This window comes from Coregonus lavaretus (assembly GCF_964263955.1).
Source record: "Coregonus lavaretus genome assembly, chromosome: 20".
NCBI classification, from domain to species: domain Eukaryota; kingdom Metazoa; phylum Chordata; class Actinopteri; order Salmoniformes; family Salmonidae; genus Coregonus; species Coregonus lavaretus.
Window position 1 is genome coordinate 35,407,116 of NC_140007.1, and position 13,916 is coordinate 35,421,031.

Sequence of the window (13,916 nt, forward strand, 5' to 3'; positions counted from 1 at the left end):
CTTCCTTCAGCCAGGGCATTGAAAATGGGTCGTGGATGGGTATTCCAGCATGACAATGACCCAAAACACACGGCCAAGGCAACAAAGGAGTGGCTCAAGAAGAAGCACATTAAGGTCCTGGAGTGGCCTAGCCAGTCTCCAGACCTTAATCCCATAGAAAATCTGTGGAGGGAGCTGAAGGTTCGAGTTGCCAAACATCAGCCTCGAAACCTTAATGACTTGGAGAAGATCTGCAAAGAGTAGTGGGACAAAATCCCTCCTGAGATGTGTGCAAACCTGGTGACCAACTACAAGAAACGTCTGACCTCTGTGATTGCCAACAAGGGTTTTGCCACCAAGTACTAAGTCATGTTTTGCAGAGGGGTCAAATACTTATTTCCCTCATTAAAATGCAAATCAATTTATAACATTTTTGACATGCGTTATTTTGGATTTTGTTGTTGTTATTCTGTCTCTCACTGTTCAAATAAACCTACCATAAAAATTATAGACTGATCATGTCTTTGTCAGTGGGCAAACGTACAAAATCAGCAGGGGATGAAATACTTTTTTCCCTCACTGTGTGTGTGTGTGTGTATGTGTGTATGTATGTATGTATGTGTGTATATATATATATATATATATATATATATATATATATATATATATATATATATATATATACACACACACACAGCTGTGGAAAAAATTAAGAGACCACTGCAAATCTTTCTTAAATCAGCATCTCTACATGTATGACTTCCATTCCAGTGTCTGTTGAATTCCAACACAGGCACACCTCATTCTACTGAATTAGGTACTGATTAGGTGATCACATGAATCAAATCTTATTTAACGAGGAAAAGTATAAAAACCACTGCTGTGGTCATCACTATCCTCTTGCAATAGGACCAGCTGGATGGCAAAAAGTCACCCAACATCAATGTGAAAGACTGTGATTGAAAATCAGGGTTATTCCACCAAATATTGATTTCTGAACTCTTCCTAAGTTAAAACATTACTATTGTGTTGTTTAAAAATGAACATTATATGCAATATTAAAGCTGATATATCCCCCCCTCCCCCCATTAAAAAAAATAATCATAATCATAATTCCAATGCTTTTCAATTAGGGACATTTGGATTTGGGTTTATTTTCTGAATTTAAATTGAATTGACGTCAACCCTGGTTCACGAACATATCTAATGTGTGTGTGTTTCTGTGTGTTGGCAGACGTTGACCAGACGCCAGTTCCAACAGCAGGAGGCTATCTGGGAGCTTCTGCACACTGAGGCCACCTACATCAAGAAACTACGAGTCATCACTGATGTAAGTACACTTTAGACAAGAATGACCATATTCCCACTCTACATATTTATTGTAAGAAACACTGTAACCTTACATCAGGTCCAAAGTAATTACTTGAATGAATCTCAATAAGATTTCCTATTTGTTAGTGCTGTATTTAGATGTCCCATACTGACAACTTTCCTCCTTTCTTCCTGTAGTTGTTCCTGTGTGGGCTGTTGAACCTGCAGGAGAGTGGTCTGCTGACAGAGGTGGAGCCAACGCGTCTCTTCAGTAACATCCAGGACATTGTGCGTCTGCACGCTGCCATGTGGAACCAAGTGATGCTGCCCGCCCTGGAGATTGCTCGGCAGGCCAGGACCCTCCTCAACCCTGTTGACCTCCACCATGGCTTCAGGACCTTTGGCTCCCGGTTCAAGCCCTACATCCGTTACTGCATGGAGGAGGAGGCCAGCCTGGAGTATATGAGATCACTACACAGGGACAACGAGCTCTTCAGGATCTACGTCACGGTGAGTTGTAGTCTGTCTGTCTTCCCTTTCTCTCTGTTTATAGTGACAGTGTAGAGTTAAACAACTGCCCACCAAATACTATTTACTCCTCTCAACATGTATCTCACTAACACAGCACAGTCAACCAATATCAAACACCACTAGTATATTCTACATGGCACTTTTCAGTATTGTTTAGTAAGTTCCTAGCCACAATCTCTTTAAGCTTCAACTCATGATCTGATGCCTGGTGTGTCTATCTCTCTCTTTGTTTCTCTGCATAGTGGGCTGAGACTCATAAGCAGTGTAACCGTCTGAAGCTGGCTGACATGCTGGCCAAGCCCCACCAGAGACTCACCAAGTACCCCCTACTGCTGAAGGCTGTCCTCAAGAAGACTGACGACTCATCGTCCCGCGACGCCGTCAGCAGCATGGTGGCGTGTGTAGAGGGCTTCATCAACAGTGTGGACTCTCAGATGCGTCAACGGGAGGAACAGCAGAAGCTAGCCACCATCTCTGGACGCATCGACTCATACGAAGCAGTGGAGGGGAGCAGCGAGGAGGTGGAGAAGGTGAGCACACACCATACTCAGGGATGGTTTCCTCAGTATAATGCTGCAAGTCTTTTTTTTTGTTCTTTTTTTGTTGTTGTTATTTTACCCCCATTTTTCTTCCCAATTTCGTGGTATCCAATTGGTAGTTACAATCTTGTCCCATCGCTGCAACTCCCGTACAGACACGGGCGAGGCGAAGGCCGAGAGTCGTGCGTCCTCCGAAACACAACCCAACCGAGCCGCACTGCTTCTTGACACAGTGTCCGCTTAACCCGGAAGCCAGCCGCACCAATGTGTCGGAGGAAACACTGTACACCTGGCGACCAAGTCAGCGTGCGCTGCGCCCCGCCCGCCACAGGAGTCGCTCGTGCGCGATGGGACAAGAACATCCCTGCCGGGCAAACCCTCCCCTACCCTGGACGACGCTGGGCCAATTGTGCGCCGCCCCATTGGTCTCCCGGTCACGGCAGGCTGCGACAGATAATGCTGCAAGTCTACTGCTAGACTAAAAGCATGTTCAATTGAGAATCTCTATTGAATGTGATTTTTATTCCGGGTTGAAATTATGCTGCAATTTGCTACAAGAGGCTTGTATTTCTGCTTGGTGTATAACCCGTCTTCTCTCTCTCCTCAGATCCTGCGTGAGTTTAACTGCTTTGACCTGATGGCTCCTATGAGAGGCACATCACTAGAGGAGACCAGACAGCTCCATCTAGAGGGGGCACTGCGCATGAAGGAGGGCAAAGACAGCAGGGTAAGAGACTGGCTGGGCTGCTTATAATTGCTTTTAACACATTATAACTTAATATAACTGCTTTTAATGCATCATAACTGCTTATAAGTGCTTTTAAATCATTATAACTGTTGCAGGCTGAGAACTACCCAACACTGTATTTTGACGTGTGGTAGAATATTTCAAATTGACCAGGGTGATTTGGGAGCAAATTATTTTCATGATATTTACCTATTTGATTTAGCCTAGTTATTGTATGATCGTATGAATGACTGAATGAATGAATGAATGACGATTGACCTGGAAGTATTTGCCCATCTGTCCGTCCCTCAGATGGACGTGTACTGCTTCCTCTTCACGGACCTGCTGCTCATCACCAAGCCAGTGAAGAGGGTTGAGAAGGTCAAGGTGATCAGACAGCCCCTCCTCATCCACAATGTTGTCTGCAAGGAACTCAAGGACCCTGGTGAGTGCCAGCAGTCAACTACATTTGAACCAGACCTCTATTCAAAGTATTTGTTTTCTTTCAAATACTTCAGCTGTGCTTGATTAAGCATGTCTGGGGCAATGTAACCAATGGAAAAGTCCTAAAAGTTCAAATTCTACCCATCTGGTAGGGATCTGCATTATAATTTTTTTGACTGTTCAAGTACTCGCATGATTTGGGGAAAAAATCTATTTTTAGAACTGGAGAAAAATATGTGCGCATTTATCTATAGGCCAATTCCAACAGTGTGCAACAATGCCTCATTTATCATAACCATTACAGATAACAAATCCTAATTGCTAAATTGCCCCATATATATTCAGTCATAAAAAAAAGCAATTGCCATTTAAGATGAATTTATTGAAACCATAATATAAATTGGTTATATTATGGAACAGAGTTTTCAAAAGGCCAGTAACCTCAGCAGTGGTGCTTGTAGAAGCTTATGACTGCAATGGCATAGCCTTGTTATGTTAATTTAGCCGACAAGACGCTCTTATTTCCCGAGCCCTTATCACAGTCAAGACACCTATTTTATAGTTTAAAAAAAGATGATGTAATATAGCAGAATTAAATGAAAACAGTTTCCAGTCTGAAGTGATGCACATCTCGAGTCAGGAACAGTTATTCTTAAAAAATGGGCTCAATTTGGCGAGTTGAAAGAAAAACATTTCAGGGTTACAAACCAACATCTGTGTTCTTTTCGATATACAGACGTTCAATTGAGTTTATTCTGCCTATTCTTTGGAATTTTCTAAATGGATTAACAATTTCACATTGAACACTGTGTGGTGATGAATTACGGCCATGACATCTGTTTGGTTAGTAGGCATATGCTTAATGATTTTGCTGAAAATATGCTTTTTGTCTTTATCAAGCTAATGTTTTTTTGTATTTTCAGTGTGGAACCTGTTTATGTTTAGGGGGCTATATCCTAGGATAATCTATTCTAAATGGCACTAGCAGTTCGCAAATTAGCCTAAGTGGAAAATAGACGGGACGCAATTACTCCAAAACTGCAGTTCGTTGTTGGAACACATATTTCCCTACTTAAATCAACCAGTCCATTTAGAATTTGTGATAAAACTGTTGTCATTTGGCAAGGAATGTACAGTGGCGATTTTAGCATGTAAATCTTGGTGGAGCAAACTCATTTTTATTTATTTTTTAAATGCATGAGAGCAAAGCCACAACACTAAACAATACATTAATTGCACTATAACGGTGACAAACAGTGCCTCTCCCTGTAGATTTTGTGTCGACGTAGTGTCCCCATGAGTGACAGAAAACTGAGCCAATCACGGCGCAACTAGAGAACATTACCAACCTCTACACTCTGTATTTTCTGCTGGCTGCCCACCACCACAGAAAGCACTGAGCTAGGCTGAAACACCTGCATTTTGGAGCTGCCTTACTCAAGAAAGCAAAAAAGAGACCATGTTTGTATGTTGCTTTATTAACTTGATTTTTTTGTTTACATTGTTTGCAAACGGTTTAATTGTTTGTGACACGTATTAATACCAAAATAACATGCAAAACAGGCCACAAAAATATTTTGTTAATTTATTTGCTGAACAGGTGGGGCTCAAAGCAGGTGGGTCACCACTGGGATTGTAGCTTGTTAGTCCCATTAGTTAGATATGTTTTTAAGGCATTTATTTCTGTAGGCCTAACGGGAGCTTGTGTGCGCACTCAGCATGCGTGTGTGTAGGGAGCGGTCGGAAGGCAATTGAGTGAATGAGACAAGGAGGGGAAAGGGAATTTGGGGAGAAGATCTGTGTGATGCTTGGGTTGGTTTCTTTTTTGTTGTGTCCCGCAAATGCAGATGTGCAAATGGAACGCTACAGTCATGGCAAATTAACATTTTCTTCAAGACAACATTTCACTTGCCCGTTCAGGCAGCCACAAAGCACTTTCCACCAAATCGTTTTACAGTATTTATTTTTTATATATATTTTTATCTCTAGTTAAAGATCGAGCTTTGACGTTCCGTTCAAGTTCTCCATTACTCATACCCATCCCTACCACTCCAGGCAGACTCAAGAAAACGCTCAAACTATCTGAAAGATTTGAACACCTGAAATTCAACCCAAACTAACTCTATTTACTCAATAAAATATCATTTTGATTCTCTGTTCTCTCTTCCTATAGGCTCCTTCATTCTCATCTACCTCAATGAGTTCAAGAGTGCAGTGGCAGCCTACACATTCCAGGCCAACAGCGCCACCCAGGGGCGGAGCTGGGTAGATGCCATCTGCAACATCCAGAACCAGCTCCTGAGACTGCGGACTGAGGAGGTTCTCAGGCAACAGGTCACCCTACAGCACCGGCTACATGGAGAGGAGGAGGAAGAGGAGGAGGTAGACGAGAGCAGCAACTCCACCGCCAGCTCTCCCGGCACGAGGCACAAAGACCAGCAGGGACCAAGGTACAAACCCAAACACACTACTTACAGTGAGGGAAAAAGTATTTGATCCCCTGCTGATTTTGTACGTTTGCCCACTGACAAAGACATGATCAGTCTATAATTTTAATGGTAGGTTTATTTGAACAGTGAGAGACAGAATAACAACAAAGAAATCCAGAAAAACGCATGTCAAAAATGTTATAAATTGATTTGCATTTTAATGAGGGAAATAAGTATTTGACCCCTCTGCAAAACATGACTTAGTACTTGGTGGCAAAACCCTTGTTGGCAGGTCACACGTTTCTTGTAGTTGGCCACCAGGTTTGCACACATCTCAGGAGGAATTTTGTCCCACTCCTCTTTGCAGATCTTCTCCAAGTCATTAAGGTTTCGAGGCTGACGTTTGGCAACTCGAACCTTCAGCTCCCTCCACAGATTTTCTATGGGATTAAGGCTAGGCCACTCCAGGACCTTAATGTGCTTCTTCTTAAGCCACTCCTTTGTTGTCTTGGCTGTGTGTTTTGGGTCATTGTCATGCTGGAATACCCATCCACGACCTATTTTCAATGCTCTGGCTGAGGGAAGGTTTGACGGTACATGGCCCCGTCCATCGTCCCTTTGATGCGGTGAAGTTGTCCTGTCCCCTTAGCAGAAAAACACCCCCAGAGCATAATGTTTCCACCTCCATGTTTGACGGTGGGGATGGTGTTCTTGGGGTCATAGGCAGCATTCCTCCTCCTCCAAACACGGCGAGTTGAGTTGATGCCAAAGAGCTTGATTTTGGTCTCATCTGACCACAACACTTTCACCCAGTTCTTCTCTGAATCATTCAGATGTTCATTGGCAAACTTCAGACGGGCCTGTATATGTGCTTTCTTGAGCAGGGGGACCTTGCGGGCGCTGCAGGATTTCAGTCCTTCACGGCGTAGTGTGTTACCAATTGTTTTCTTCTTGACTATGGTCCCAGCTGCCTTAAGATCATTGACAAGATCCTCCCGTGTAGTTCTGGGCTGATTCCTAACCGTTCTCATGATCATTGCAACTCCACGAGGTGAGATCTTGCATGGAGCCCCAGGCCGAGGGAGATTGACAGTTATTTTGTGTTTCTTCCATTTGCGAATAATCGCACCAACTGTTGTCACCTTCTCACCAAGCTGCTTGGCGATGGTCTTGTAGCCACTTCCAGCCTTGTGTAGGTCTACAATATTGTCCCTGACATCCTTGGAGAGCTCTTTGGTCTTGCCCATGGTGGAGAGTTTGTAATCTTATTGATTGATTGCTTCTGTGGACAGGTGTCTTTTATACAGGTAACAAACTGAGATTAGGAGCACTCCCTTTAAGAGTGTGCTCCTAATCTCAGCTCGTTACCTGTATAAAAGACACCTGGGAGCCAGAAATTTTTCTGATTGAGAGGGGGTCAAATACTTATTTCCCCTCATTAAAATGCAAATCAATTTATAAAATTTTTGACATGCGTTTCTCTGGATTTTTGTTGTTGTTATTCTGTCTCTCACTGTTAAAATAAACCTACCATTAAAATTATAGACTGATCATTTCTTTGTCAGTGGGCAAACGTACAAAATCAGCAGGGGATCAAATACTTTTTTCCCTCACTGTAGCTACAGAAGAGTGAAGCACTACTATAAGGACACTGTGTGGATGGCGATCAGTTCTCTGCAGAGATGATTTGATGTAAATGTTATACATTATTGTTAGTGTTATAAGTTATTATAATCATTTTCATCATTCTAACCTTTTCTTTTTCTCTTCCAGGCATTCGGACGGCTCCACAGAGACCCTGTCAGTCATGGACATAGGAGAAGACTCAGGAGAGCAGCCAGACCCCTCCGCCCCACACACAGACCCAGGGGGACCCTTAGAGAAAAGCCCAGACTCAGGCATAGTTACAACACCTACTGGGCCTGAGCCCATGCACTGCCACACTGCTAGCCCCCAGGACAACCACCCCGACCGGGACCCTGAGCCAGAGAATGAGGGGGGTCTGGAGGGAGGGGAGGGTGAGCTGGAGCCGCAGTGTCGCTCTCTGTCAATTGACAGTGCCTATGGAACGCTCTCCCCAGAGTCCCTACTGAGAGAGCTGGACCTGCAGACACGACCAGGCCAGAGCGAGGGAGAGGAGACTGAAGAGGAGGGAGAGATGGAGGGCCACGTGGTGGGAGTGAAGTTGGACAAGAAGGTGGAAATGGAACTGGTAGAGGAGGAGGAAGGAGGAGAGGAGGAGGATTCAACCTCTGTTTGTTCCCAGCTGTCAGTAGTTCAGTCTCTGAAGCTTCGGCGACGCCCCCCAGTGACGGCCCGCCTCCACTGCCTCCAGAGCCTAAACATCAAGTCCCGCTCAGAGGACAACCTCCTACAGCTTTTCCACGACAACGCCCCTGTCTCCCAGATAGACACCCGCAGCCCTACAGCCCAGGACCAATCAGAACGCAGGCGAGAACGGGCGGAATGCCTGGCCCACAGTAAGAGCTTATCAGAACTTGGCCGAGCCCGTGACCTCACAGGGCTGTTTCAGATTGACCTAGACTCAGAACAGACTGATGATGAGGACTTCCTCACCATGAGCATGCCCTCTAGTAAGCTATGTGACACCCTGAGGAGGGCGGAGGCCCGCCAGAGGGCTCTGGCTGCAGCTGAGGCCTGCGAAGGCAGCAGGAGCAGTGGCTTGGCGGTGGCGCCATCTGGAGGACAGGGAGGGAAGTGCAGTAAGTCGTTGACAACCGGTGGCCCAGAGGAGCAGTCATTGGCCGAAAGCAGGAAGTCCCCGGCCCAGCAGCACAAGAAGCTCACCCTAGCCCAGCTCTATAGGATTCGCACCACCTTAGTGCTCAACTCTACGCTCACCGCATCGTAAGTCACAGCTCATTTTATGCTGGCTATCATCTCTATACACCTGTATGTGCTCTTTTCTATTTAACCTTTATTTTAACAAGGAGTCTTTCACAGATGAGCCCTGTAATTTAAAAAAATATACACATCAATACAATATGAAATGCAAGAGAGATACAAAACACAACGATAGAAAACAAACACATTCGTCATTAAAAAGGTCCTCAATCAGCCATCTGAAATGCTCTAGTGGCACCAAATCATCACATTTTTAAAGCTGATTTCCCTAACTTTCAGAGTTAGCCATCCCTGAGGCCGGGTATGGTAACTCGTACATCTAAAGGTAATGATGTTAGGTACAGAGGGAGTTTTTGTAAAAGAGCTTTATAAACAAAAAGAGAGCAACGCATCAATCTACATGACTTCAAAGAGGGCCAGCCTACTTTCTGATACAGAATGCAGTGATGTGTACTGAACCTGCTGCCCGTCGTAAAGCGTAGTGCGCTGCTTCCATGTGTCATTCTAAATGTAGGGCTACAGGATTTGATTATCTGATGTCTCTGCCAAGTTAACACAATTCAAGGTATGATTATTCACGCTAAAATCACTACCAAATTACAACCACCAGAGGAACTTTTTGAGCCAAAGTTAGAATTAAAAGTTGTGTTTAGGATACTGTCTGTATTGTACTGCATTGTTAGGAGCTAGTAACATAAGCATTTCGCTGCACCCGCTATAACACTTGCTAATCTATTTACGCGGCTAATAAAAGTTAATTTGATCTTTCATCCTTTTTACTGTGTTCAATATCGAAGGCCTTGTGGTAATCAATCTCTGTCGTGTGTTTTGTGTTTCTAGGGAGGTGTAACTACTCTGGCAGATAACCAACCAACTAGTGGCAACCTGACCACGAAGAGGAACCACACTCTGTGGTGTCTGCATGGAGGGGACTGAATTCCTTGACACAAATGCACTCTCTCAAGATGCCTTTTCCCTTTACATTGCCTGTTGGACAGTGTCTGCTGCACGGTTTTGCAATCTGACAATAATAATGTTCTTTATTGTTTCAGTATATTGTGTGGGATGCGAGGATAAAGGCAGAGAGACATTTAACTGCTTGCACTTTGTAACGGACGGACGTAGCGTTGAGGGGAGCCGAGGCTGGGACCTTTGGGTGGACTGGACAGTTACTGGTGTGGGGTAACGGCCTACCCAATAAAAAGAGACTGAAAGAGGGGTCGTCCAGGCATAGATCTACCTGGTTCACTCTGCAATGAACCGGACTGGATCAGAGAAGATGTAGGAAATGCTTGGGTGGCCCAAACACTCTTAACTCTTAAGTAATGAAAAAAAAAAAAAGGAGCACAGTGCCCGAAAATACCTGCTCTCTAGAATGTGGTGGAAAATACCTACTCTCTAGAATGTGGTGGAAAATACCTGCTCTCTAGAATGTGGTGGAAAATACCTGCTCTCTAGAATGTGGTGGAAAATACCTGCTCTCTAGAATGTGGTGGAAAATACCTGCTCTCTAGAATGTGGTTGATGAATTGCAGCACTTAGGATGTCATGGTATTTGTACTAGTCCTGGTTCGCTTTGATAAAACAAAACAATACATGTTGCACAATGGTATCTTTGTGTTAAATAGAAGAATCACAAAGGGGATGACTTTACATTCACAGTGCACACTTTGAATTTGTTGTGTGTGTGTGTTATGGGTGTGTCTGTGTTTGAATAATACATTGTTCTAAACTCCTGACTGAACCAAAAAGATTTCCATCCTCTGTGAGTAATACCAACATACCCAAAGATGTAAATACCTGACAAGCCAGTAGATTTCAAACTAAAGGTTTACCTTCAAGTGTTCAAACAACATAATGTATTATGTTATCAACTGCTTTGTGTTTTCAAATGTACACAGACAACTATTACTTTTTTTAAATGGCTGCGTTTAAGAAGAGCAGACATGGGCTTTGTATTTTCTACTGGGATGCTGCAGCCATTTGTTCAATGAATAGTGGTGGTATGATTTAACTATGAGAAGATGATGATCTGGTTTTCCATTCTCAGATGAACCCTAGGTTATTGGGTGGAATGGAGTTGTTTTAAGGAAACATTACTGCACTCTAATGTAGAACGATGTAAGCATGTACTCACAACCTGCAGGCTACATAGAACAAATAAAAGCACACAAGTGCACCAGGTAGAATATGGTGATTGTAAAAGATCAGTCTACACTAAAAAGGATTCCATGTCATGATGAGCTTGGAGCACCTTTTGAGACATTGCATATTTTGTGTTTATTTAATGTACAGTAACTAAGAAACTGAAAACAATGGTTTGGGGTTGCATATTATTTGTGAATCAGTTGTTTTCTTTAAATGGTTTTCTGTCCACACTAATAGGAAAAGTGATTTGGTGGGAGCATTGACCACCATAGTAGACTAACATGGTCTAACTGACATTCTTATTGATGATTTAATGAGTTATCTAAAAACCCGCCTTGTCAAATGTTTCCCAAACCAAATAGTTTAACATTTGTTTACTTCTAGGTTTTGTTTATTTGTAATATTTATTAAGCTTGCTATGTTTTATATATAAAATATTGTTTATATTGTTTGATTTTATAACTTGTACATTTTGTCTGTGTAGTTTTTCATATTTAGTTTTTTGTTTTTCATATCAGGAATGATGAATCTGCAATAAACCAAAACCATTTGTTTTCCCTTTCAGGTATGTCTCTTAAGTGTCTTACCAAATAAAAAATTATCATCAAATCACATTTTATTGGTCACGTACACATATTTTGCAGATGTTGCATGTGCAGCGAAATGCTTATCTTTCTATCTCCAACAGTGCAGTAATACAAAACAATAAACACAAATCCAAAAAATACAGGAATGAAGAAATATCAGAACGAGCAATGTCAGAGTCCAGAATAAATATATAAGTATATAATGGTGTGTATAGACATTATGGACAGTATATGAATAGAAAAGGTGTGTACAGCAGTAGTTAAATAGGATGAGCCTTGGCTAGAATACGTTATATACAAATGAAGTGGGTAAAACAGTATGTAAACATTATTAAAATGAACAGTGTTCCATGACTATGCACAGTGCCTTCAGAAAGTACAAACACCCCTTTACTTTTTCCACATGTTGTTACAGCCTGAATGTAAAATGTATTAAATTGAGATTTTGTGTCACTGATCTACACACAATACCCCATAATGTCAGTGGAATTTTGTTTGTAGATTTTATTTTTTTATTAAATGTTTAAAGCTGGAATGTCTTGAGTCAAGTATTCAACCCATTTGTTATGGTAACACTAAATAAGTTCGGGAGTAAAAAGTTCTTAACAAATCTTAAGTTGCATGGACTCATTCTGTGTTAAGTAATAGTGTTTAACATTATTTGTGTATGACTACCCCATTTCTGTAGCCCACACATACAATTATCTGTAAGGTCCCTCAATTGAGTAGTTAATTTCAAGCACAGATTCAACCACAAAGACCAGGGTAGATGTGTAAAAATAGAAAAGAAGATGCTAAATATCCCTTTGAGCATGGTGAAGTTATTAACTACACTTTGGATGGTGTATCAATACACCCAGTCACTACAAATATACAGATGTCCTTCCTAACTTAGTTGCCGGAGAGGAAGGAAACTGCTCAGGGATTTCACCATGAGGCCAAAGGTGATTTTAAAACGGTTACAGAGTTTAATGGTTGTGATTTGAGAACTGAGGATGGATCAACAACATTGTACTTGCTCCACAATACTAACCTAAATGACAGAGTGAAAAGGAAGCCTTTTTGTCCTGAATACAAAGCGTTATGTTTGGGGCAAACTCAACACATCACTAAGTACCACTCTTCATATTTTCAAGCATTGTGGTGGTTACATCATGTTATGGGTATGCTTGTCATCAGCAAGGACTAGGGAGTTTTTTAGGATAAAAAGAAATGGAATACAGCTATAAGCACAGGCAAAATCCTAGAGGAAAACCTGGTTCAGTCTGCTTTCTAAGAGACAGTGGGAGATGGATTCACCTTTCAACAGGACAGTAACCTAGAACACAAGGCCAAATATACACTGGAGTTGCTTACCAAGATTACATTGAATGTTCCTGAGTGGCCTAGTTACAGTTTTTACTTAAATTGGCTTGAAAATCTATGGCAAGACTTGAAAATAGCTGTCTAGCAATGATCAACCATCAACTTGACAGAACTTGAAGAATTAAAAAAAGAATAATGTGTAAATATTGTACAATCCAGGTGTGCAGAGCTCTTAAAGACTTACCCAAAAAGAGTCACATCTGTAATCGCCGCCAAAGGTGCTTCTACAAAGTATTGACTCGGTGGGAATACTTCTGTAAATTAGATATTTATATATTTCATTTTCAAGAAAAAAAGAAAAAAAAATCAAAATACATGTTTTCACTTTGACATTATGGGGTGTTGTGTGTAGATGGGTGAGATAAATATATTTAAGCCATTTTGAATCCAGACTAGCACAACAAAATATGGAATGAGTCAAGGGGTATGAATACTTTCTGAAGGTACAATAGGGCAGCAGTCTCTAAGGTGCAGGGTAAAGTACCGGGTGGTAGCCGGCTAGTAACAGTGACTAAGTTTAGGGCAGCGTCCTGGCGCAGGCCAGCTAGTAGTGACTATTTAACAGTCTGATGACCTGGAGATAGAAGCTGTCTCTCGGTCCCAGCTTTGATGCACCTGTACTGTCTCCGCCTTCTACCCTGAACAAAAATATAAACGCAACATGCAACAATTTCTAAGGTTTTACTGAGTTACAGTTCATATAAGGAAATAAGTCAATTGAAATGCATTAATTAGGCCCTAATCTATGGATTTCACGACTGTGAATACAGATATGCATATGTTGGTCACAGATACTGTACCTTACAAAAAAAGCGGGGGCGTGGATCAGAAAACCTGTCAGTGTCTGGTGTGACCTCTATTTGCCTCATGCAGCGCGACACATACAGTTGAAGTCGGAAGTTTACATACACCTTAGCCAAATACATTTAAACTCAGTTTTTCACAATTCCTGACATTTAATCCTAGTAAAAATTCCCTGTCTTAGGTCAGT

General features: G+C 42.1%; 1 protein-coding gene across 2 annotated transcripts in view; it reads left to right on the plus strand.

The window, feature by feature from the left end:
* The window catches only part of LOC311147404 (pleckstrin homology domain-containing family G member 5-like), a gene marked incomplete at its 3' end in the record, with an annotated part of 60,683 nt that extends 49,097 nt beyond the window's left edge, over nt 1-11,586 (plus strand). Inside the window, exons 10-17 of one of the 2 annotated variants that reach the window (XM_084184103.1) lie at nt 1,214-1,309; nt 1,489-1,800; nt 2,064-2,351; nt 2,968-3,087; nt 3,400-3,532; nt 5,705-5,981; nt 7,734-8,828; nt 9,666-11,586. In XM_084184103.1, coding sequence (XP_084040229.1) covers nt 1,214-1,309; nt 1,489-1,800; nt 2,064-2,351; nt 2,968-3,087; nt 3,400-3,532; nt 5,705-5,981; nt 7,734-8,828; nt 9,666-9,675 — 2,331 coding nt within the window. Of the gene's footprint in view, nt 1-1,213; nt 1,310-1,488; nt 1,801-2,063; nt 2,352-2,967; nt 3,088-3,399; nt 3,533-5,704; nt 5,982-7,733; nt 8,833-9,665 lie in introns of those variants that run through there. The other variant, XM_084184104.1, reaches the window with a different exon arrangement.
* Nucleotides 11,587-13,916: the final 2,330 nt, after the last annotated feature.